Below are 23,386 nucleotides of genomic sequence, written 5' to 3'. Positions count from 1 at the left end.
GAGGGCATTAGGCTTGTGAGCTCAGCTGGAGGTGGGAAAGGAATCTTAATTACATGTGGCCAGGCAGGATGCTCTTCTCTGCTAGAAAAACAGTTTGCAGGAGGTAGAGCAAAGTTCACTTGCTGGCATATGGAGATCTGGAAGCTGGAGTCAGCATGTTACTAATGAAGCCTAATGTTACCCACTCCAGTGTTTTAAACGAAACAGATTTGTTTAATATTAATCCCTAGAGGTGTAACACTTCTGGGGTCTCCTCCCCAGGTATACGGGGACCCTGGGGCTCTGCAGGACCCAAAAGGGATCCATTCTTCTTCTCTTTGTCCTCTGCCTCTTTTTATGATGCTGATTTCTTTTTCTTTCTTTTTTAAGTCCTTTTAATGAGAGGAACTGTCTTTCCCCTGGAATCGCCCTCCATCTAGAACCCCGCATCTCAGCTTCTAGGGGTAGAAAACCCCAGCAGCGTGATAGCAGGTTGCCTCACTGCACCTCATTAGCTCTCCCATGATTCATTGCGGCAGCAGCTTGATGGTCCACAGCTGGTAGCCATTTACTCCCATAAAACAGAAGGTGGTAAAGGAAGGCCCTGCCCAAAGCAAACTCTGAAGTGCTTTCCTTCCCTCCTCTCTTTTGTCCCCCTGGCTCTCTTCTCTTTGCCCTCTCCTTTTCACTGTCTCTTGTCACTGCACCCACTGTCCCTTTTCTCTCTCCGCTTCTCTTTGTCCATCCATCTGCCTTCCCTTTCACTGCTGTCATTCCAGGGCCCGGGCGGCCATCCACAAAGCACAGCCCTCACATCGCGGCAGCAAGGAAGGTATACATCCAGACCCGCCGGCAGAGGAAGCTGCACTTCATCGTGGGGGGATTCGCCTACCTGCTCCCCAAGACCGCGGTGGTGGTACGCTGTCCCACGCGGCGCTTCCGCAAGCCCCTCATCACCTGGGAGAAGGACGGCCAGCACCTCGTCAGCTCCGCCCACGTCACCGTGGCCCCATTTGGGTACCTAAAGATCCACCGCCTCAAGCCCTCTGATGCGGGCATCTACACCTGCTCGGCCGGCCCGGCCCGGGAGCAGTTTGTGATTAAGCTCATTGGAGGCAACCGGAAGCTGGTGGCCCGGCCCTTGAGCCTGAGGAGCGAGGAAGAGGCCCTCGCGGTGAGGAAGGCCAGCCCGAAGGAGGCCCTGCAGACCCACAAACACCAGAACGGGATCTTCTCCAACGGCAGCAAGGCCGAGAAGCGGGGCCTCCCTGCGGATGCCGGGAGCCGCTATGATGACCTGGTCTCTCGGTTGCTGGAGCAGGGCGGCTGGCCAGGGGAGCTGCTCGCCTCCGGGGAGGCCCAGGACTCCACAGAAAGGAACGCGTCCTCAGAAGAGGACCAGAACGCCGAGCAGGCCCTTCTGCACCTGCCCTTCACCGTGGCGGCCGAGCAGCAGCGCCTGGACGACATCCTCCGGAACCTCTCCCAGCAGCCCGAGGAGCTCCGCGACGTCTACAGCAAGCACCTCGTGGCCCAGCTGGCCCAGGAGATCTTCCGCAGCCACCAGCACGCGCACCAGGACGCGCTCCTCAAGCCCTCCGAGCGGGGCATTCCCCCAGTGGCCATCCCTCCGCATAAACACGTGTCTGGCTTCAGCAGCTCCCTGCGGACCTCGTCCCCGGGGGAGGGCGGGGGCAGCTCTCGCCGGCCACACCGTAAGCCCATCATCTTGCGCAAGATCTCGGCCGCCCAGCAGCTCTCAGCCTCCGAGGTGGTCACCCACCTCGGGCAGACCGTGGCCCTGGCCAGCGGGACACTGAGTGTGCTTCTGCACTGCGAGGCCATAGGCAACCCAAGGCCTACCATCAGCTGGGCCAGGAACGGAGAAGAGGTTCAGTTCAGCGACAGGTGAGCTTTGCAGCTACCCGGTCTGGGAAGGAGGAGGGCCAAGGGGCCACACTGCGTGGGAGACACCCTGTTCATGCTTCCTTCGAGGTGTTTCCAAGGGTAGGGCTTAGAGCACTGGGCCTCAGGGATTGCTCCCATCCTGGGTTTCAACCCTCTCTTGGCACTGATAGACTGTTGAAGCAAAGACAAGGTATTTAATTTCTCTAAACTGTATGTTCTCATCTTTATAAGGTAATAGTAAGAATGCCTACCAACCCCAGTCCCCGTAGGATCCCAAAGATTAATGAGATACTCTCTGGATAGCTTTGAACTTTTGGCAGAAAAATGTCATTCCAGGCCAAGGCATTATTCCATTACCATTTTGTGAGATGAACCGCTGAAAATCTTGTACACCAGGATACTGTCTCTGTGTGTGTGGTCCCCCAGGGCTGGGGAGAGAGTGCAGCCAGCACCTGCTGCTTCCCGTGGGTGAGCCCGTCCTCTGTCTGGGCTGGACAAGGCTCTTTGTTCCAGAAAGCTTTTATTCCCTGTCGGACCTGTGATGAATTATCCTAATATCTCTTGGTGTCTCTGTTTTGATGTGTCTTTACTGGGATGACAGCATATATTACTTACTGGTTTCCTTGGGCCATGGCCATTCATAATGTAAAATCAATAGTGATAGAAGAGGTAATAATAATAACAATATTTTTAATACTATCTATGTGCCAAGCAGCATGCCATGCTTCCTTTGGACATCCTCTTTAATCTTTCCAGTGGCCCTGACAACAAAGATAGCTGCCATTGATTGAGTAGTGACTGTCTTCCAGCCAAGTGTAAACTCTTTATGTGCTTCATCTTACTGACTTCTAACAGTAGCCCTAAGAAGTAGGTATAATTTTTATCCACACTTTACGGAAGAGGAAACCAGTCTAGCAACTTGCTAAAGATCACATTTATTAGGTGGCAGAGCCAAAATATGTGACCAAAATAAGATGGGCAGCGAATAGAAGAATCAGTCCATGGATGAGGGAGGAACCTTTAAGGTCCTCCGGCCCAAAGTCCTCATTGTAACTTTTTATCTTCTCTGAATCCATGGAGCGTGCTCTTTTCATTAAATCTGCTTTGAAATACTATTGTTCAGCTAATCCTCTTCACTGGCTTGCTAGCTTTGAGTGAGGAAGGAAAGATGGCAGGATTTATTGTGCCAGGCAGGGTGCCAGTTTTATTTATATGTTACTGCATTTGTTCTTCTGACAGTCAATCTGCAAGATTGACATTATCCCCCAGTTTCACATAGAAAATTGAGGTTCAGCAGCTCACCCAAGGTCACACTTTAGTAAGGACCAGACCGAGGACTCAGTATCAAGTTTATTTGATTCCAAAGAGTAGTTCTGTCTACTCTTCTGAGACTTGAACAAACATGACTTTGTCCATCCTGCCCACATCTTTTGTGCTTTTGAAATGTCAATAATATTGTCTCTCAGCCTGAGCATTTACAGATTAAATAGCTTTAATAACAATACTAAGCATTTTTTCTTTGACACTGTGCTCAGTGCTTTAAAGGTAATATTATCTTGTTTAATCTTTTAAAAAAACAAACAAAAAAACCCTACGGGGTAAGTACTGTTATTGTTACCACATCAGTAATTAAAAAGCTGAGGCACCCACACAGAAGCACTGGAGACAAGGATTGAATGCACTATGTTTTGAGAGCCTGTGGTGGTAACCTCTCCTCTTGTTTGCTTCTTGGTCCTCCCCAGCTTATACTTTCCTTGATCAGCTTAACTGCTATGATCCCTGCAGTTCTTTCCAGAAATCTTTGTAAGGAATTTGTGGGTCAGGCCAAAGCTGCAGTAAATCCCCTTGAGGCCACAGGGGCGAGAGACACCTCCGGCATCAGACCCCCAGGATGATGGGCGCTGATTGAAAGTGGTACCCTGGTGCTCAGGTGCGTGCTACAGTGGAACTCACCTCTGTGACTGTACCTGTCACACCTGTTGTGCCCAAATCATGCCATGCCTTCTACCAGCCAGTCAGTTTCTCAAGTGTAGATACTGTTGCATTCATATCCCCTGGCCTATTGCCCGGGATTGGTGTTATTGAGATCAAAGGGGGTAGCAGTTGGCTGTGTGAGGGAAAAGATGGGAATTAACATTTCTTGACTAACTCCAGATATTGTGCCCCCATGCTAGCAACTTCCATAGCCATCACCTCTGTTAATGTCCACTGCAAGGTGTAACATATGAACTGATATCCCTATTTCAGAGATGAGGAAACCGAGGCTCACCATAATTAAGGAAGTTGACCAATGTTAAATAGCTAGTAAAAGGCAGAACCAAGAGAGCAGATTCAAACCCAGTCCTGCCAACTCAAGCTCATGCTGTTTTGAGTGACTAAGTTCATGTTTGCATGTATCTCCTATACTTCACCAGGGATACCAAGTTATCTCAAGATCCCTGCTGTTTTCTAGCAGCTTCTTCCAGGATCCCTTCCTTTGCATAGTGACTATTTCCTCCTAAAAGCTGTACAGCAAGACAGCCCATTGGGGATGGGGGAGGGGATGATTAGGACTCTGCTCTGCCCGGAACCGCAGGGAGAATATTGAGGCCATGGCTTACTCAGGGGTCCTGACAACTTCCTTGAGTGCTGGAGATTATGAAATCCAAGGATCAGGGCCCATCTGGGTCACTGGTGACTACAGGAAAGATGTGGAGGGGGTTAGATGAGGATTGAGGGCTTCGGGCTGGTCTTGCCCTTTACTTTCCATGGCCTTAATCCTTTCGTTTTAAAAATGAGGGGGGGGGTGTAGCAGATCATCTCTGATCTACCCCCTTCACTCATTTGTAGAAGGCCACAGAAGGTTAAAACCCGTATGTTGGTGGAGAGTGGGGAGAGCCTTGAGCACAGTAACTTCAAAATTTGTCGTACAAGTTTCCAAGTGGTCCACAAAACAGGGATTCATCGATCACGTGAGTTTGAGACATGCTCGCTTAAAGCTAAACAGAGGTATTTACTGCCGGACTTTACTTCTATTTTTTTAATATAGTAGTTGATTTTTTTTCTTTTTTTATTATAAAAGTAATGAAGAGGCTATAAAACAATTCAAATAATACCTGCGTATGTATAGTAAAAGTGCAAGTCTCCTTCATGCCCTCAATCCTATTCCCCAGAGGCTGTCAGTCTTAATAATTCGGTATTCATCCTTTTGGAATTTTTATATATTTTATTGTATTATATATAAAACACATACACACATAGGATTTGTGTTTTTAATGGGAAATTACTCATGGTTAGAAGTTTGACTTGATTTTTATTCAACAACATGTCTAGGAAACATTTCAGAGTAGTATGTAGGGGTCTGTATCACCTTTTTCTTGAATGTATTTAACTAACCCCCAGGTGAAAATGATTTTGGTTTTTCCATGTTTTAACTCCTTTAAGCAGTCCAACATGTGTTGTGACTTTCCAAGTGGATGATATAGTATTCAGTGTTTTCCAAGTACTTCTTTGATCAGTGAACAATTTTTTGGCCTAGTAATCTCAAGGATATCGATAATTCTTGAAATACTGCTTAGAAATATGACTTTTGCCTTTTAATTTGCACCTTAATGGGCATTGAGAGTCTAATGGCTTTAAGATGAAGAACTTTCAACAGAATCTTGCTAAAAAAAGAAACATAGCAGCCAGGTGCTAAAGATAGGCGCTAAAGATATGAAACATAGGTGCTAAAGATATGAAAAGTTGAAAAGTTATGAAAAGATATGAAAAGTTGTAGGCCTAGGACAGCAGAGGGCAAATCCTAGGTCTTGAGTCACCAGGACATTGGTGAGAGTGACAGTGGAGGGTACATTCAGAAGGAAAGCACATGGGGGCCATGAGCAAACAGTATTAAAATTCTTGCCACTCTCAAGACCTTTTTCCAGATCTAGCCTCAGCAGAGCTTTTTAAAGCAAGTTAATAGCACGTGGTAGGGAAAAATAAGAGATTTCTGTTTCTGATCCTTGACATCATAATTTTTCCATTTTACTTAGCTAGCCAGTAAGAAATATGGCTGGAGCTTACTTTTCTATGCAGTTGTCCAAGTGGAGTTTCAGAAAATAAAATGGATGCATCTGTACAGAGCACACAGAAGGCACAGAAGTGCCATTGGGACTGCTCTGCTATGGTTGTTGGTGACCCCTTTTGTGTTGGGTTTCATTGCTTGTCATCATTAGTGCGTCTGGTAGCGGTTCCGAAATGCTTATTAATTTTCAAACAGAGAAGTGCTGAAATGCCCAGTGTTATAGTTCAGTTAGTCTGTTTTTGTTTAGCGCCCAAATCCATCTTTCTGAAAGAGTCTGCAAGCTTCAGCTGGCTATTGGTCTGTAGGACTTTGCAGATATATTAAAGTATACTCTAAATAGCCTGAGCCAGCAAGATAGGTCAAGGTAGAAAGAAAGTGACTGAAGTCTATTACTTCTTGGCTTTTAAATATGCCAAAGCTTGATTTGAAAGAAATTGGTTTTCAGAAAGAATCAGTAACAATTCAGATAGTACTGCGTCTCATCAGATATATAACTTACTAGTTAAAATGAATTCACATCATTCTTAGAAGCACATGCCAACTTCTTAAGCAATCGTTTACAGGATGTCCCTAAGTGTATTATGACAGACTGGTTCTTCTTAATTCCTACTTCTTCCTTTATTTCACAAACTTTCCCATGCTTACTCTGAGCCAGACCCTATGTTAGATATGAGGGATGGAGGAAAAGGAGACTCATTTCCTGTCAATGCAACTCAAAGTCTAGTTTGGAATCCAGAGAAGTAAATGCAGTGTTTAAATGCTAAGAGAGGGGTGTGCATATTTATTCATTCCATAAATATTTATTAATCTACCTATCATATGCCAAATATACACCTACTTGCTAGGATATTGTGATGAATGAAACAGAAGTCTGTGTTCTCTTGCACTTTACGTACATTTAGATATCTGCTGAACTGGCACACATCAGAAAGATCTTTCCTGATCATTCTAGCTAAAAGAGCGCTCTGCATCATTCTCTAACCCTTCAACTCTATTTTATTCACAGAATTTCATCGTCATCTGACATATTATATATTTATGCGTTGATTGCCTGTCCATTAGGGTAGAGGCTTTCTTTACTGCTGTGTCCCTAGTGCTGGAAAGAGTAGCTGGCACTAAACAGGTACTAAATAAACAGTGAATGAATTAATGAGTGAGTGTGGAGCAAGAGAGCAAACACAGAAAAGGACACAAGAAAAATATCAGAGGGTGATAAGTGCTGGGCAGAGAATGAAACAGAGCTTTGATAAGCAATGATCTGGTGACCACATTAGATGGGTACTCTGAGGAGGTGACCTGGAAGCCAAAAGCTGAATGATGACCAGTGTCCAGCAATATGACTTCAGAAGGAAGAGCATTCCTGGGCAAGGGAAAAACGGTGCAAAACCCCTAAAGTGAAAATGAGTTTATTGTGTTGAAAGAACCCAAAAGAAGCTCATTTGGCTGGAGTGTGGCAGGCTGAAGATAGAGGTGATACGGGATCAGGCCATGGGGGCAACCAGAGACCAGGATGAGGAGTTGAGGTTTTAGTGTGAGCATCACAGGGAGATTTTGGAGGGTATTAATCAGGAATGTAAAATGATCTAATTTCCATTTTTATAGACTCACACTGGCTACTTTGTGGTGAGTGTATTTCAGAGGAGCATGAGTAGAAGCTGGGGGCCTCTAAGGGGCCCTTTGCAATCGTCCCTTCAACTCCCCAAGTATCTGTTGGGCATTAGGTACAGTGATAGGTACCAGAAAGTGAGATCATAAATAAGGAAAGGTCCTTGCTCTGCAGAAACTAAGATACACTGAAAGGCTAATAGAGGATACAGTAACTTGAGCCTCAAGTTTTTTTTAAACTCCAATGGTCACAATACTTCTCTTAAAACTTCTAAACTTTAAAAAGGGGATACGGGATTCCCTGGTGGCACAGGGGTTAAGAATCCACCTGCCAATGCAGGGAACACGTGTTTGAGCCCTAGTCTGGGAAGATCCCACATGCCGCGGAGCAACTAAGCCCATGCGCCACAACTACTGAGCCTGCACTCTAGAGCCCGCGAGCCACAACTACTGAAACCCGCGCGCCTAGAGCCTGTGCTCTGCAACAAGAGAAGCCACCGCAATGAGAAGATGGTGCACCATGACGAAGAGTAGCCCCCGCTCACCGCAACTAGAGAAAGCCCGCACGCAGTAACGAAGACCCAATGCAGCCAGAAATAAATAAACAAATTTTAAAAAATAATAATAATAAAAAATAAAAAGGGGGTAGAGGAGGGGTTCCCAAATTCAGTGTGCATAATAATTGCCAGGAACATGTTAGAAATGGAGACACCCACATCCTACCCTATCCCAGAAACTCTTTCTACAGTAGGGTCCCATCATTTGCATTTTTTTGCGCTAAATCCAAACTCAACTTTATTTTTTCATTGTTGTTTTTTATTTTGTTTTTATATTGGAGTATAGTTGATTAACAATGTTGTGTTAGTTTCAGGTGTACCACAAAGTGATTCAGTTATACATATACATGTATCTACTCTTTTTCAAGTTCTTTTCCCATTTAGGTTATTACAGACTATTGAACAGAGTTCCCTGTGCTATACAGTAGCTCCTTGTTGGTTATCTGTTTTAAATATATCAGTGTGTTTATGTCAATCCCAAACTCCCAATCTATCCCTGCCCCCCACCCTTCCCCCCTGGTAACCATAAGTTCGTTCTCTAAGTCTGTGAGTCTGTTTCTGTTTTGTAAATAAGTTCCTTTGTATCTTTTTTTTTAGATTCTGCATATAAGCGATATCATATGATATTTCTTTCTCTGAGTTACTTCACTTAGTATAATGATCTCCAGGTCCATCCATGTTGCTGCAATGGCATTATTTCATTCTTTTTAATGGCTGAGTAATATTCCATTGTATATATGCACCACATCTTCTTTCTGTCATTTGCATTTTAACAAGCACTACAGGTGGTTCTGAGATCGGTGGTTCAAGGACCACCTTTTAAAAGAGCTGAGAGAGGAAAAATGGGGGGAGGTTAACCTCAGAGTCAAATTAGGCACTTGCTGTTTGTTCTGTTAAAAGATGTGGTGGAGACAGACAGAACTCCATGCCTAAATGACACTTAGGAATTCCAAGCGCTCTCCCATCCCCCTGCCTCCTTCCCAGATTCCCACCAACCCACATACTTGCACATGGGCTAGATTTAGTTCACCCTGAGCCTGGGATTTGAGAGAGACCATGCCCACGAAGTGCCCATGTATGGAGGGAGCAGACATGGTGGAAGCTAACAGACTCCAAATCTGCCAATTTTCTGGAAAAATTCTGGATGGCTAGAGGTTAAGATAACTAAGTGTGGCTACCTTGTTCAGCCAGAGAACAAAGAAGCAGGACTGGACTTTGCAGCATAGCCATGGGGGGTGAGTTAGAAAGTGCTTTTCAGGGCTGTGTGCCAGTTGATTGAGAAAACAAGAGAACTCTGCCTTGTTTTCCCTTTGCTTTCATTGCTGAGTCCATGTAGTTCATGTGGATCTGTAATTGACTGGTTCCACCATATTGCTGCCTGCAAAATCCACCAGAAGACAAGTATTCTAGCCTCACTCCACGGTCCTAGTGCATTACTGGCACCTGAGTGGTTTGAAAACATTACTCTTATAGGCCTCTACTGCCAATTTATAACCTAGAAATATTTCACATATAGAAGGCTACTTTAGGTCCCCCCTCCAAGGTTGTTAATTATGAGTTTTTTAAATCCTGCCTAATATTTCCACTCAGTTCATTACGGAGTTGCTTCTGTTTGCCCATCTCACATTCTAAGACCGCATGTAACATATAACATACACTCCTCTTGGGTAAAGCCCCTTCCCCACCCCCCAAAAAAAGTTATTTCTTGTTTGTTCAAAAAGAAGAAAGTTGTCTCTCAAAACAGGCCTTATCTAATCTGAGCTCTCGGCAGCATTCTACACAGGCTGGGCCCTTCTTCCGAAAAACACTTTCTTGCTGCTTTAGAAACCACACACACTTGGCTTGCTTCCTACTTCTCTGGTTATTCTTTCTCAGCATCTCTGTGGATTCCTCTTCCTCTACCCACCTCTTAGCTACCCCCCTTAGGAGCCTCACTGTCTATACACTAGTGATCCCGTGGCTCCAGGACTCCTCTGTATGCTGCTGATTCTCCTGTATCTAGCACAGAGCACATCTCTCTTCTGACTCAGATGTACACTTGTCTACTAGGCATCCTAACCCAGATGCCCCACAAAAAGGTCAACTCAATATCTCTAAAGCTAAACTCCTGAATCCTTATCTCAGTAAAGAGTACCCCCATCCATCCAACTTTCCAAGCCAAAATACAGGCATACCTTGGAGATGTTGTGGGTTCAGTTCCAGATCACCATGATAAAGCAGGTATTACAATAAAGCAAGTCAATTTTTTTTTTGGTTTCCCAGTACATCTAAAAGTTATGTTTACTCTATACTGTAGACTGTTAAGTATGTGATAGCACTGTGTCTTAAAAACCAATCTGTATACCTTAATCTAAAAATACTTTCTTGGTAAAAATGCTAACCATCATCTGAGCCTTCAGCAAGTCACAATAGTAGCATCAAAGATCACTGATCATATATCACCATAACAAATATAAGAATGAGGAAAAAGTTTGAAACATTGCGAAAATTACCAAAATGTGACACAGAGACATGAAGTGAGCAAATGCTATTGGAAAAATGACGCCAATAGACTTGCTCCACGCGGGGTTGCCGCAAATCTTCAATTTATGAAAAAATGTCATATCTGCGAAGCACAAGAAAGCGAAGCACGATACAATGGGGTCTGCCTGTATTTCTAGATTGTTCTCGCTCTTCAGTGGCTCTTTCACCCTCCACTGGTCTCTGTTCTCACTGCCTGTACTTCATTTACCTTTGTCAACTCTGCATGATTGCAGCAGCCTCCTAACCCTATATTTGCCTTCTCGAGACCAGGGCTTGGCAAATCACAGCCAGTGGCTTTACATTTTTTTAAAGGGCTTACTAAGAATGGCTGTTAAAGGGTTATTAGAAGAGCCATTAAAATTGATCCCAGAGCTCTTTGATTAACTTGATTGCACTTAATAAGTGTTGGAGCTGGGATTTGAGCCCAGGTTATTTAAAGGGTTATTAAAGGAATGGCTTATGCATTATTTATTTTTTATGATGAACCTAAATTTTTTTATTTTGTTTTAATTAGTCATCCAGTTTATACACATCAGTGTATACATGTCAATACCAATCGCCCAACTCATCACACCACCACCACCACCACCCCACCGTGGCTTTTGCCCCTTGGTGTCCATACATTTCTTCTCTACATCTGTGTCTCAATTTCTGCCCTGCAAACTGGTTCATCTGTACCATTTTTCTAGGTTCCACATATATGCATTAATATACGATATTTGTTTTTCCCTTTCTCACTTACTTCACTCTGTATGACAGTCTCTAGATCCATCCACGTTTGTACAAATGACCCAATTTCGTTCCTTTTATGGCTGAATAATATTCCATTGTATATATGTACCACATCTCCTTTATCCATTCGTCTGTCAATGGGCATTTAGGTTGCTTCCATGACCTGGCTATTGTAAATAGTGCTGCAATGAACATTGGGGTGCATGTGTCTTTTTGAATTATGTTTTTCTCTGGGTATATGCCCAGTAGTGGGATTGCTGGATCATATGGTAATTCAATTTTTAGTTTTTGAAGGAACCTCCATACTGTTCTCCATAGTGGCTGTATCAATTTACATTCCCACCAACAGTGCAAGAGGGTTCCCTTTTCTCCACACCCTCTCCAGCATTTGTTGTTTGTACATTTTCTGATGATGCCCATTCTAACTGGTGTGAGGTAGTACCTCATTGTAGTTTTGATTTGCATTTCTGTAATAATTAGTGATGTTGAGCAGCTTTTCATGTGCTTCTTGGCCATCGGTATGTCTTCTTTGGAGAAATGTCTATTTAGGTCTTCTGCCTATTTTTGGATTGGGTTTGTTTTTTTAATATTGAGCTGCATGAGCTGTTTATATATTTTGGATATTAATCCTTTGTCCGTTGATTCGTTTGCAAATATTTTCTCCCATTCTGAGGGTTGTCTTTTCGTCTTGTTTATGGTTTCCTTTGCTGTGCAAAAGCTTTGAAGTTTCATTAGGTCCCATTTGTTTATTTTTGTTTTTATTTCCATTACTCTAGGAGGTGGATCAAAAAAGATCTTGCTGTGATTTATGTCAAAGAGTGTTCTTCCTATGTTTTCCTCTAAGAGTTTTATAATGTCCAGTCTTACACTTAGGTCTCGAATCCATTTTGAGTTTATTTTTGTGTATGGTGTTAGGGAGTGTTCTAATTTCATTCTTTTACGTGTAGCTGTCCACTTTTCCCAGCACCACTTATTGAAGAGACCGTCTTTTCTCCATTATATATCCTTGCTTCCTTTGTCATAGATTAGTTGACTATAGATGTGTGGGTTTATCTCTGGGCTTTCTGTCTTGTTCCATTGGTTTATGTTTCTGTTTTTGTGCCAGTACCATATTGTCTTCATTACTGTAGCTTTGTAGTATAGTCTGAAGTTAAGGAGTCTGATTCCTCCGGCTCTGTTGTTTTCCCTCAAGACTGCTTTGGCTATTCGGGGTCTTTTGTGTTTCCATACAAATTGTGAATTTTTTTCTTCTAGTTCTGTAAAAAATGCGATTGGTAATTTGATAGGGATTGCATTGAATCTGTAGATTGCTTTGGGTAGTATAGTCATTTTCACAGTATTGATTCTTCCAATCCAAGAACATGGTATATCTCTCCATCTGTTTGTATCACCTTTAATTTCTTTCATCAGTGTCTTATAGTTTTCTGCATACAGGTCTTTTGTCTCCCTAGGTAGCTTTATTCCTAGGTATTTTATTATTTTTGCTGCAATGGTAAATGGGAGTGTTTCCTTAATTTCTCTTTCAGATTTTTTATCATTACTGTATAGGAATGCAAGAGATTTCTGTGCATTAATTTTGTATCCTGCAACTTTACCAAATTCATAGATTAGCTCCAGTAGTTTTCTGTTGGCATGTTTAGGATTCTCTATGTATAGTATCATGTCATCTGCAAACAGTGACAGTTTTACTTCTTCTTTTCCAAATTGTATTCCTTTTATTTCTGTTTCTTCTCTGATTGCTGTGGCTATGTTGAATAATAGTGGCAAGAGTGGACATCCTTGTCTTGTTCCTGATCTTAGAGGAAATGCTTTCAGTTTTTCACCATTGAGAATGATGTTTGCTGTGGGTTTGTCGTATAGGGCCTTTATTATGTTGAGGTAGGTTCCCTCTATGCCCACTTTCTGGAGAGTTTTTATCATAAATGGGAGTTGAATTTTGTCAAAAGATTTTTCTGCATCTGTTGTGATGATCATATGGTTTTTCTTCTTCAATTTGTTAATATAGTGTATCACATTGATTGATTTGCGTATATTGAAGAATCCTTGCATCCCTGGGATAAATCCCACTTGATCATGGTGTATGATCCTTTTAATGTGTTGTTGGATTCTGTTTGCTAGTATTTTGTTGAGGATTTTTGCATGTATATTCATCAGTGATATTGGTCTGTAATTTTCCTTTTTTGTAGTATCTTTGTCTGGTTTTGGTATCAGGGTGATGGTAGCCTAATAGAATGAGTTTGGGAGTGTTCCTTCCTCTGCCATTTTTTGGAAGAGTTTGAGAAGGATGGGTGTTAGCTTTTCTCTAAATGTTTGATAGAATTCACCTGTGAAGCCATCTGGTCCTGGACTTTTGTTTGTTGGAAGATTTTTAATCACAGTTTCAATTTCATTCTTTGTGATTGGTTTGTTCATATTTTCTGTTTCTTCCTGGTTCAGTCTTGGAAGGGTATACCTTTCTAAGAATTTGTCCATTTCTTCCAGGTTGTCCATTTTAATGGCATAGAGTTGCTTGTAGTAGTCTCTTAGGATGCTTTGTATTTCTGCGGTGTCTGTTGTAACTTCTCCTTGTCATTTCTAATTTTATTGATTTGAGTCCTCTCTCTCTTTTCTTGATGAGTCTGGCTAATGGTTTATCAATTTTGTTTATCTTCTCAAAGAACCAGCTTTTAGTTTTATTGATCTTTGCTATTGTTTTCTTTGTTTCTATTTCATTTATTTCTGCTCTGATCTTTATGATTTCTTTCCTTCTTCTACCTTTGGGTTTTGTTTGTTCTTCTTTCTCTAGTTCCTTTAGGTGTAAGGTTAGATTGCTTACTTGAGATTTTTCTTGTTTCTTGAGGTAGGCTTGTATAGCTATAATCTTCCCTCTTAGAACTGGTTTTGCTGCATCCCGTAGGTTTTGGATCGTCGTGTTTTCATTGTCATTTGTCTCTAGGTATTTTTTGATTTCCTCTTTGATTTCTTCAGTGATCTCTTGGTTATTTAGTAATGTATTGTTTAGCCTCCATGTGTTTGTGTTTTTTACGTTTTTTTCCCTGTAATTCATTTCTAATCTCATAGCGTTGTGGTCAGAAAAGATGCTTGATATGATTTCAATTTTCTTAAATTTACTGAAGCTTGATTTGTGACCCAAGATGTGATCTATCCTGGAGAATGTTCCGTGCACACTTGAGAAGAAAGTGTAATCTGCTGTTTTTGGATGGAATGTCCTATAAATATCAATTAAATCTATCTGGTCTATTGTATCATTTAAAGCTTCTGTTTCCTTATTTATTTTCATTTTGGATGATCTGCCCATTGGTGTAAGTGAGGTGTTAAAGTCCCCCACTATTATTGTGTTACTGTCGATTTCCTCTTTTATAGCTGTGAGCAGTTGCCTTATGTATTGAGGTGCTCCTATGTTGGGTACATATATATTTATAATTGTTATATCTTCTTGGATTGATTCCTTGATCATTATGTAGTGTCCTTCCTTGTCTCTTGTAACATTCTTTATTTTAAAGTCTATTTTATCTGATATGAGTATAGCTACTCCAGCTTTCTTTTGATTTCCTTTTGCATGGAATATCTTTTTCCATCCCCTCACTTTCAGTCTGTATGTGTCCCTAGGTCTGAAGTGGGTCTCTTGTAGACAGCATATATATGGGCAGCAAGCCTGTGTCTTTTGGTTGGAGCATTTAATCCATTCACGTTTAAGGTAGTTATCGATATGTATGTTCCTGTGACCATTTTCTTAATTGTTTTGGGTTTGTTTTTGTAGGTCCTTTTCTTCTCTTGTGTTTCCCACTTAGAGAAGTTCCTTTAGCATTTGTTGTAGAGCTGGTTTGGTGGTGCTGAATTCTCTTAGCTTTTGCTTGTCTGTAAAGCTTTTGATTTCTCCATCGAATCTGAATGAGATCTTTGCTGGCTAGAGTAATTTGGTTGTAGGTTCTTCCCTTTCATCACTTTAAGTATATCATGCCACTCCCTTCTGGCTTGTAGAGTTTCTGCTGAGAAATCAGCTGTTAAACTTATGGGAGTTCCCTTGTATGTTATTTGTCATTTTTCCCTTGCTGCTTTCAATAAATTTTCTGTGTTTAATTTTTGCCAATTTCATTACTATGTGTCTCGGCATGTTTCTCCTTGGGTTTATCCTGTATGGGACTCGCTGTGCTTCCTGGACTTGGGTGGCTATTTCCTTTCCCATGTTAGGGAAGTTTTCAACTATAATCTCTTCAAATATTTTCTCTGGTCCTTCCTCTCTCTCTTCTCCTTCTGGGACCGCTATAATGCGAATGTTGTTGTGTTTAATGTTGTCCCAGAGGTCTCTTAGGCTGTCTTCATTTCTTTTCTTTCTTTTTTCTTTATTCTTTTCCGCACCAGTGAATTCCACCATTCTGTCTTCGAGGTCACTTATCTGTTCTTCTGCCTCAGTTATTCTGCTATTGCTTCATTCTAGTGTAGTTTTCATTTCAGTTATTGTCTTGTTCATCTCTGTTTGTTTGTTCTCTAATGCTTCTAGGTCTTTGTTAAACATTTCTTGCATCTTCTTGATATTTGCCTCCATTCTTTTTCTGACATCCTGGATCATCTTCACTATCATTATTCTGAATTCTTTTTCTGGAAGGTTGCCTATCTCCGTTAAGTTGTTTTTCTGGGGTTTTATCTTGTTCCTTCTACTGGTACATAGCCCTCTACCTTTTCATCTTGTCTATCTTTCTGTGAAAGTGGTTTTTGTTCCACAGGCTGCAGGATTGTAGTTCTTCTTGCTTCTGCTGTCTACCCTCTGGTGGATGACTAAGAGGCTTGTGCAAGTTTCGGCTTTTCATTTTTGAAGGGTTATTTAAACAAATAAAAACTAGAATATACAACAGAGACCATAGGTGGCCCTGAAAGCCTAAACTATTTGCTATATGTCCCTTTACAGAAAAAGTGTGTGACTTCTGCCCCAGATCATTTGACATGCTATTGCCAGAGCATCTTTCTTTCAAAATTGTCCATGCTGCTCCCAGGCTTAAAATTCTTTTCATGTCCAGCTAGCACTTGAGGATAAGTTCCAAATGCCCTAGCATGATATACAACGCCTTTTATCATCTGATATCTGCCTGCCTCTCTTGCTTCATCTCTTACCACATCCCCTCACTTCACCCCACTGAGCTCTGCCCTTCTGAGGTACCCACTTACTTGCTGTTTACAAATTTGCTTGGGAGCTTCCAACCCACTTTGTCTATCTAATCCTATCCTTCCTGACAGGAATCCTTCCCTGCAAGGCTGGGTCAGATGGCCCCCTCTGCAACCCACATGGTACCCTGTGCGTAATACTCTATCTCTGCCCTACCATTGTGTATTAGAATTAGTTATTTGTTTTTCTATATTACCTTCTGGATTATGTTACTCTTCTTCAAAGGCAAATGCTTAAGAATGTATCTTATTTTCTCCACAATTCCAAGAACATAATAGACACTAGACAGATGATAAACTGATGGATGAAGGAAGGAAGAAAAGAATGATGGATGCCAGTGATGAGGAGGGAGGTCTCCTAATGGCTGGAGACAGCAGTCTGCATGGTTTTGCATAATCTGGACTTCCAGTCTCTAATGTGCAGTTATGGCGGAGTTCCACAGTGGTACCCACTCCCAACTTAACATTTCTACCTTGCCCACGTGTTCTCCCCTCAAGAAGTTTCAGGAACCCCGAGGTTCTGTGGCACACAACTGTACAATCTGCAAAGTACTGCTATAGTGTGAATAAGTGCGAGAGTAGATATCTTATGGTATCCTGTCTCCCATTACATCCAGGCCAAGGGATAAATCCTCCTCATCATCACCATCATCGCTAACATTTATTGAGCACTTGCTTTGAGCTATAAGCTGTTCTAAGTATTTTACAGGTGTCCATTTATTCTTACAATAACCCTTTGACGTTACTATCCCAATTTTACAAATGTTTACAAATTGAAGCACAGAGATGTTAGATTAAGTCTGGCTCCAGGGACCCTGTTTCTTTGTATTGATTTTAACCTTAGTTGAATACATGGGCTTGCCATTATTTTAGAAAGAAGCCATTGGGGTCAGCTAGACCTAGCATAAAAAAACATGCTATCTTCTAGCCAGCTGGCTTCCAATTTGTGAGGCTTTTGTTTTTATTGTGGCACATCTGTTTCAGGGAGAGCCTTTTCTTCTCTTGATCACTCTACCTTTACATACAAACCCCCAGCTGTAAAGATGCACAGTGCTCGGCACATAATAGGCACTCATAAATATTATAATTGTCACATCTGTGTTTGTGTCTCTAACCGTGTATGTTTACAGTGTTGATGGCCTGTGTATGTGTGTGCTTAGATAACTCAACCACAAACAAGATGAAGCTGAACTGTTTCTTGCTTTTTGGTCACTCTGATAAATACTGAACACTTCCTGGGCCCTTCTACTTTTCACCACATTTTGAGCTGAGATTCAGGCAAAAGCTGAATTTGCATTTGGAGAGGGGGCAACCCTAGTTGAAGAATCTTGTAAATAACTCTTCCCCACATCTAATACTGGGAGGTTCATGTCATTATGGGCAAATATATATGTTCAGTATTCCTACATCGGAATCCAAACTCCAGAAACAACACCTGCAAGGGCACTGCTAACTTCTTTACAGAAAAGTCAGATTTTCCAAAATTGCCACAGGGAGCTGGGTTACTAAACTGGGAAGGAAAGCTGCATGAGGATTGATCCTGTCCTCTGAGAAGGATCTAAACACTGCTGATAGCCCCACAATAGGGCAGGGAAGTCCCTGCTTGCTACGCAACACCTTTGGTCCAAGAGTGAGCTGGTAGTCACATACTCCTCATAGCTCAGCTGATAGAAGTCTTAAAGCATTTAAACAAGGCTTTCCTAAAAGTTATGGGCTTTTTCAAAGGAATGCAGTTGAACATAACGAAGAATACGAAACTAGATACTTGGAAGAAAATACTGATCCCTTTTTAGGGATGGAGAAGCAGCTCACAGGTGCCATTCCATCTATATGGAACCCTAGGGAACAGGCTAATGCCATGGAGTTTCTGCCTTTTAATCCCTAAGCTGGTCCCTGCCTTCTTTCTATTGTGTGCCTGGGTGCACCCACCTCACTCCCCCACCCCCTTGGTCAAGAGGAGCAACCTGATGGTATATCAGTTAACCCTGGGGACAGTCGACAGTGGTGGAGGATGGGAAGGCTAGAATCACAGCATCTTAGTTCTACCACATAGTATCCACATAAGTCTAACCTCTCTGAACCTTGGTTTTCTCATTAGTTAAAATGATCATACCCACCCTGCAGAAAAGTGGAGTGAAGAACAGAAATATTATCTGTAAAGTGCCTGGCACACAGTGGATACACATTTGACAGTATAATTGTCACTTGGAGATGAGACCAGTGTAACACACCATCTTCCAGGATGTCACAAAATTAGGAGTTTTACTCTTATTTTGAGGAACCCCTGGGCAGTTGTTCAAAGAATAGCACTAGAAAGGTGTCTAGGAAAACACAGTGTGATTGAGAATTATCAGCCTAAATCCAGACAACAGGAGAGGATGCTTATACTCTACTGACAGTTTTTTGCTGACATTTCTGATCTGGTAGGACAGAGAAATCGGTATGCTCTAAGTGTTTATACTTTCCAGAAAGCTCTGGACAATGTTCCAAAGTGGTGTTGAGTAGGAGATGAATTAAGGAGTATTTGGAAGGCTTTAGCTTGGGCAACGCAGAGTATCCACACATGGAAACTTCTTAGAATGGAGGAGAGAATCAGATGGAAAATGCCTCCAGGGTCAATTTCAGAACCACAGTTGTGAATAATGCTATATGTAAAAGTCATAAGCACATGAAATGCAGTTTCCAAGTTTGTAGATAATATAAAAACTGGAGGCTGGGCAGTTAGGAAGGGAAGAAGAAACCAGTTTCAATTTGGTTTGGCTTGTTTCCTTTATAGAACTAAAGGAAATGGGGAGGACAAATGTTTCTCCCTGTTGAAAAGTGTAAGAATAGCAAGTCAGAGAAAAAGGAGCCATCCCAGTAAATACATAAGCTTAGCCAAAAAAAAAAAAAAAAAAAAAAAGTATAGAAGGTCAATGCAAGGTCACAGAAATGACTAGCATGAATCAGACAGCAGAGAACATTAGAGGACATCAGTGAAAACCAGAGACAATCAGTGACAACCAGCCACTGTCTACTCTCTGAAAAGCTAGAAGGTCTCAAAAGATCCCCCTAGCAGTTAATTTATTCTTCCTAGAAAAGTGGTCCTAGCAAATAGCAGTTCTGAAAAAGTGGTTAACATTTTCGTATAAATGAGGAAGATCCTGAAACAAACCAGAAATGAAAGTGCTTCCATGTTCTAGGTCAGGGTCAGCAAACTTTTCCTGTAAAGGGCCGGATAGTAAACATTTTAGCTTTGCAGGCAATCCCGTCTCTGCCTCAACCACTCAATTCTGCCAATGTAGCATAAAAGCAGCCATAGAAAGTTCTTAATCTGCTGTGGCCGTGTGCCAATAAAACTTTATTTACAAAAGCAGGTGGCAGCCGACTGGAGTTTGGTGATCTCTATTCAAGGTAAATAGGAAATCCAGTCAGAGTCATTTCACGCAGAGGTCTGTAGTTTGAAATGAATTACCCAGCAGGCAGATAGAACTACTCATATTAGCAAATTCAAGACTTTATGATTTTCTTAAGAGAAGGAAGCTGAAGGGTTTGGCAGAAAGTATTAGGACAGGGTTAAGAGTGTGTGGTTAGGTGACCTTTCCCATTCCAAAAATATTTTCTATACTTCCACCTGGAGCAGTCATGGAGCTTCCGGCATTAAATAACTTTTAGTTGCAATTAAATTAAAAACAGCCAAGGTTAAAAAAAAAAGTTGCCCTCACCAAATGGTGATACAGAACTCTTCATGAACCTCAAATCTGTTCCCTAAAATATCTGTACAAAACAAAGCTCTCCCTTGCAAGTCTCTGGGCTACTATATTTTTTGGTTTTGGAAAAAAATTCTTGCTCGTGGAGGACGTCTTCTCATAGCATTCTTTCTGTCCTCCAGCTTCAAGCTACTTAAAATCCAGAATGTTCTTGTTAGTGACTGTCCATTTCCCTAAGTAACTACAAATCTTCTCACAACTTACCCCCAACCCAAAATAAAGCCAAACCACAGGCCTTCCTATTAGGCCCCAGCGGATGCTTGAATAGAGTCAGTTTTTTTTAAAGGTCAAAGGTCATTCCCCATTTCTGATTCCCTGCACCAGCTGAGCAAGCTACTTAACTTCTCTGAGCTTCTGCGTCCTCTCTAAAATGCGATGATAATATCAATCTAGTAACATGATAGAATAAAGTTGTATAAAACTTGTCCACTTACCTACTAGATACCTGTTCCCACTCTCCCTTTGTGGTAGATTTGATTATCCTAATCTTAGGAATCCCTAAGCAGAAAAAAGAAAAAAAAAAAAAAAAATCTGCATTTCAGGGTAAGGAAAAGACCTCAACATGTCCCCCTAGGAGTTGGGAGCTGATGTTCTTTGCACAGTACCCCTTAACTTACTCGCTTCTAAGCGCACTTTTTTCCAATTCTTATTCTTTTACTCTTATTTCTATACTTTTTTTGCAATTGCAGAATTCTGGCTTTTTTTCTTTTCAGTGTTCTAAGATTTCAGTATTTGGTTAATAGTGTTAAAACAGTTATGGAAATAACTAGTTGTCCTTATTCCGAGATTCCTGAGTCAAGAATGGAATTGAGGCAGTTGCCAACCCAGTGTGCCATGTGGCCTCAGTCCTCTGCTCCTCTTTCCCATCCCCAGGGCTGCCACCAAGGTAAACACACTGTGGCCCATGCCCCACTCTCTCACAGGGCAAATGCCTTACCACCTGGCCATGGCCCTGACTTACGTTTTTTTTCTTGAAAACGCTACATTTCTCAGTCATTTACCCATGTCAAAGCAGCTCCTCACAACATCCAGAATACGTAGGTTCAGACATGAAGAGTGAATGATGATGGCGATGGTGATGTCGACAACACCAAATAATAATAGTAACCTGCACTTCTGTAGTATTTACTATGTCAAGTACTTTTGTATGTTCTTGAAATACCCGAACTCACGTAGAATATTCACAACAACCCTAGGTTGGTGCAGTAATTCTCCTCATTCTATAGATGAGAAAACTGTGTCACTGAGAAGTAAATTACTGGTCCAAGGTTACAAAGCTACTACGTGGTACAGCTCGGGTTGTGACCCAGTCACCATGACTCTGGAGTCTGTGCTCTTATCCACTGTGCTATATTGTCAAAATGATCATCTTCAGCTCCATTGCTTTGAAGGTCACTAAATAAGTCTTTGTTAAGTATTTATTCAGCATGCCAGCACTATACTGAATACTGAAGAGAGAACTATAAAAGAAGTAGGAGTCCCAGCCCTTGAAGTATTCGTTTACAATCTAACTGAAGGAATGAGATGTTGTAGAATGGAAGGGGCTTTGTAGTACAATTTAAGACAACTCTGGAAGATCAGGAAAGGAAGGGATTCTTGTGGACTGTGGTAACAGGAGGTTGAACTTGAACTTACTCTTAAGGGATGGGGAGAATTTGGAAGGATCAATAGGAGGAGGAAGAACATGAACTCTGTCCAAAACTAATGACAAGGAGAGTCAAAGAGGCTATCTTGAATGGAAAGACAGGTTTGTGTTGGGATGTGGGACAGATAAGTTTGAAAAGATGAGGAAGACACTGTTCTAAAAAGAAAGGATGTACCTATAATTTCTAGGTTCTAGTCGTGTGTTGAGACCTAAAATGGGCTTAAGAATGATTTGTTAAGGTGAGAGGCCTGAGATGGTACATCATGGCCGATGTAACAAATGGGTATTTCTGGGTCCAGAGCTTGAAATTTTCCTCTGACAACTGGAAATTCCAAGGAGGACTTTCAAGATGGTCATGTAGGTTACCCACACCTGTACCATCAAAAATTACTAATTTACTAGATGTATCTGATGCTTAAGCTGATACTTTTTTACTTAGAAAACAGTAAGAAACTGTTCCTTAGAAATAGGTCCTCAGAAACAGTAAGCTCACTCCTTTATTTGATCCTCACAAGAACTCTCTGAGGTGTTATCCTCAATTTGCAGAAGGAACTTAGAGGCTCGCAGAGCTGAAAGGCTTGCCCAAGAACACCACGCAAGTCTATGTCTCTTGACTGAAGTCGGGAAGGCTTCTCCTCTACCGCAGTTTCACATGGTTGGTTGCGGATATGACTTTGAGAGGTGGGCCTGTACAAGACAGTGGTGTCACCGTTGAGCCAAGGATTTAGAAGGCATCATGATGCCCCCCCCACACACAGGATTGCTAGAGCCTTTCCTCTAGACACCCAGAGCAGCCTCCTTTTCAAATGAGAGTACTTTCTGACTATGCATTGCAAATGCAGAGGAGAGAATTCCACCACAAGGAGCTTGTGCTTGGTAGGACTGGCCCACGAGCACTTTGTCCATATCCTACTCGTTTGGACAACAAGGGCTTCACTTGTGTAACTAAAACAATTGTCTGTATTCTCTCAAGTTGTCCTTAATTTGTAGAATGCTTGAGAAGACAAGCTGTCACAAAGAAGCTTACAAGTAAAGGCCATGAGAAAAGCAAAACTGTTCTTTCATTTTCTAGCTAAAAATAATGACCAAAGAAATAAAGCAGTAAGTTTTAGCCCAGTAAACCAAAACGGATTGTATGGGAGAAAAGCAGAGAGTATTAATATACCTAATATGACCACAGTACCATTTGCTATGTATGTCTTAATTATGCCCCAATCCACGTCCCCTCATCCTCTAATTCCATAAATTCCAAAACAACCCTGAGAAATCTTTCTGGTTTTGTTTGGAAAGCAGCACTATGTTTCTGTGCCTGTGCATTCTAAAACAGGCCTGTCAAATTTGAAACCTAAATTCAAGCTGACAGAAGTCAGCTACCAACAAATTAAGTTAAATTAATAGAGTTAAAAAAAAATTAATAGAGTTGATGCCTGAAATACAAAGAAAATGCTTTTTACCCCAGGAATCTCTCTCCCTAGATGCCAGG

General features: G+C 41.7%; 1 protein-coding gene across 3 annotated transcripts in view; it reads left to right on the top strand.

The window, feature by feature from the left end:
• ADAMTSL1 (ADAMTS like 1) overlaps positions 1-23,386 on the top strand; it is a 755,395-nt gene that overhangs the window by 593,757 nt on the left and 138,252 nt on the right. For all 3 annotated transcript variants that reach the window (XM_059924671.1, XM_059924670.1, XM_059924669.1), the window contains one exon: positions 759-1,887. In XM_059924671.1, the coding sequence (XP_059780654.1) occupies positions 759-1,887 (1,129 nt within the window). The remainder of the gene's footprint in view (positions 1-758; positions 1,888-23,386) is intronic.

This window comes from Balaenoptera ricei, chromosome 6, assembly GCF_028023285.1.
Source record: "Balaenoptera ricei isolate mBalRic1 chromosome 6, mBalRic1.hap2, whole genome shotgun sequence".
Classification (NCBI taxonomy): domain Eukaryota; kingdom Metazoa; phylum Chordata; class Mammalia; order Artiodactyla; family Balaenopteridae; genus Balaenoptera; species Balaenoptera ricei.
Note: the sequence above shows the minus strand (reverse complement) of the source record. Positions and strands in the feature narration are given on the sequence as shown.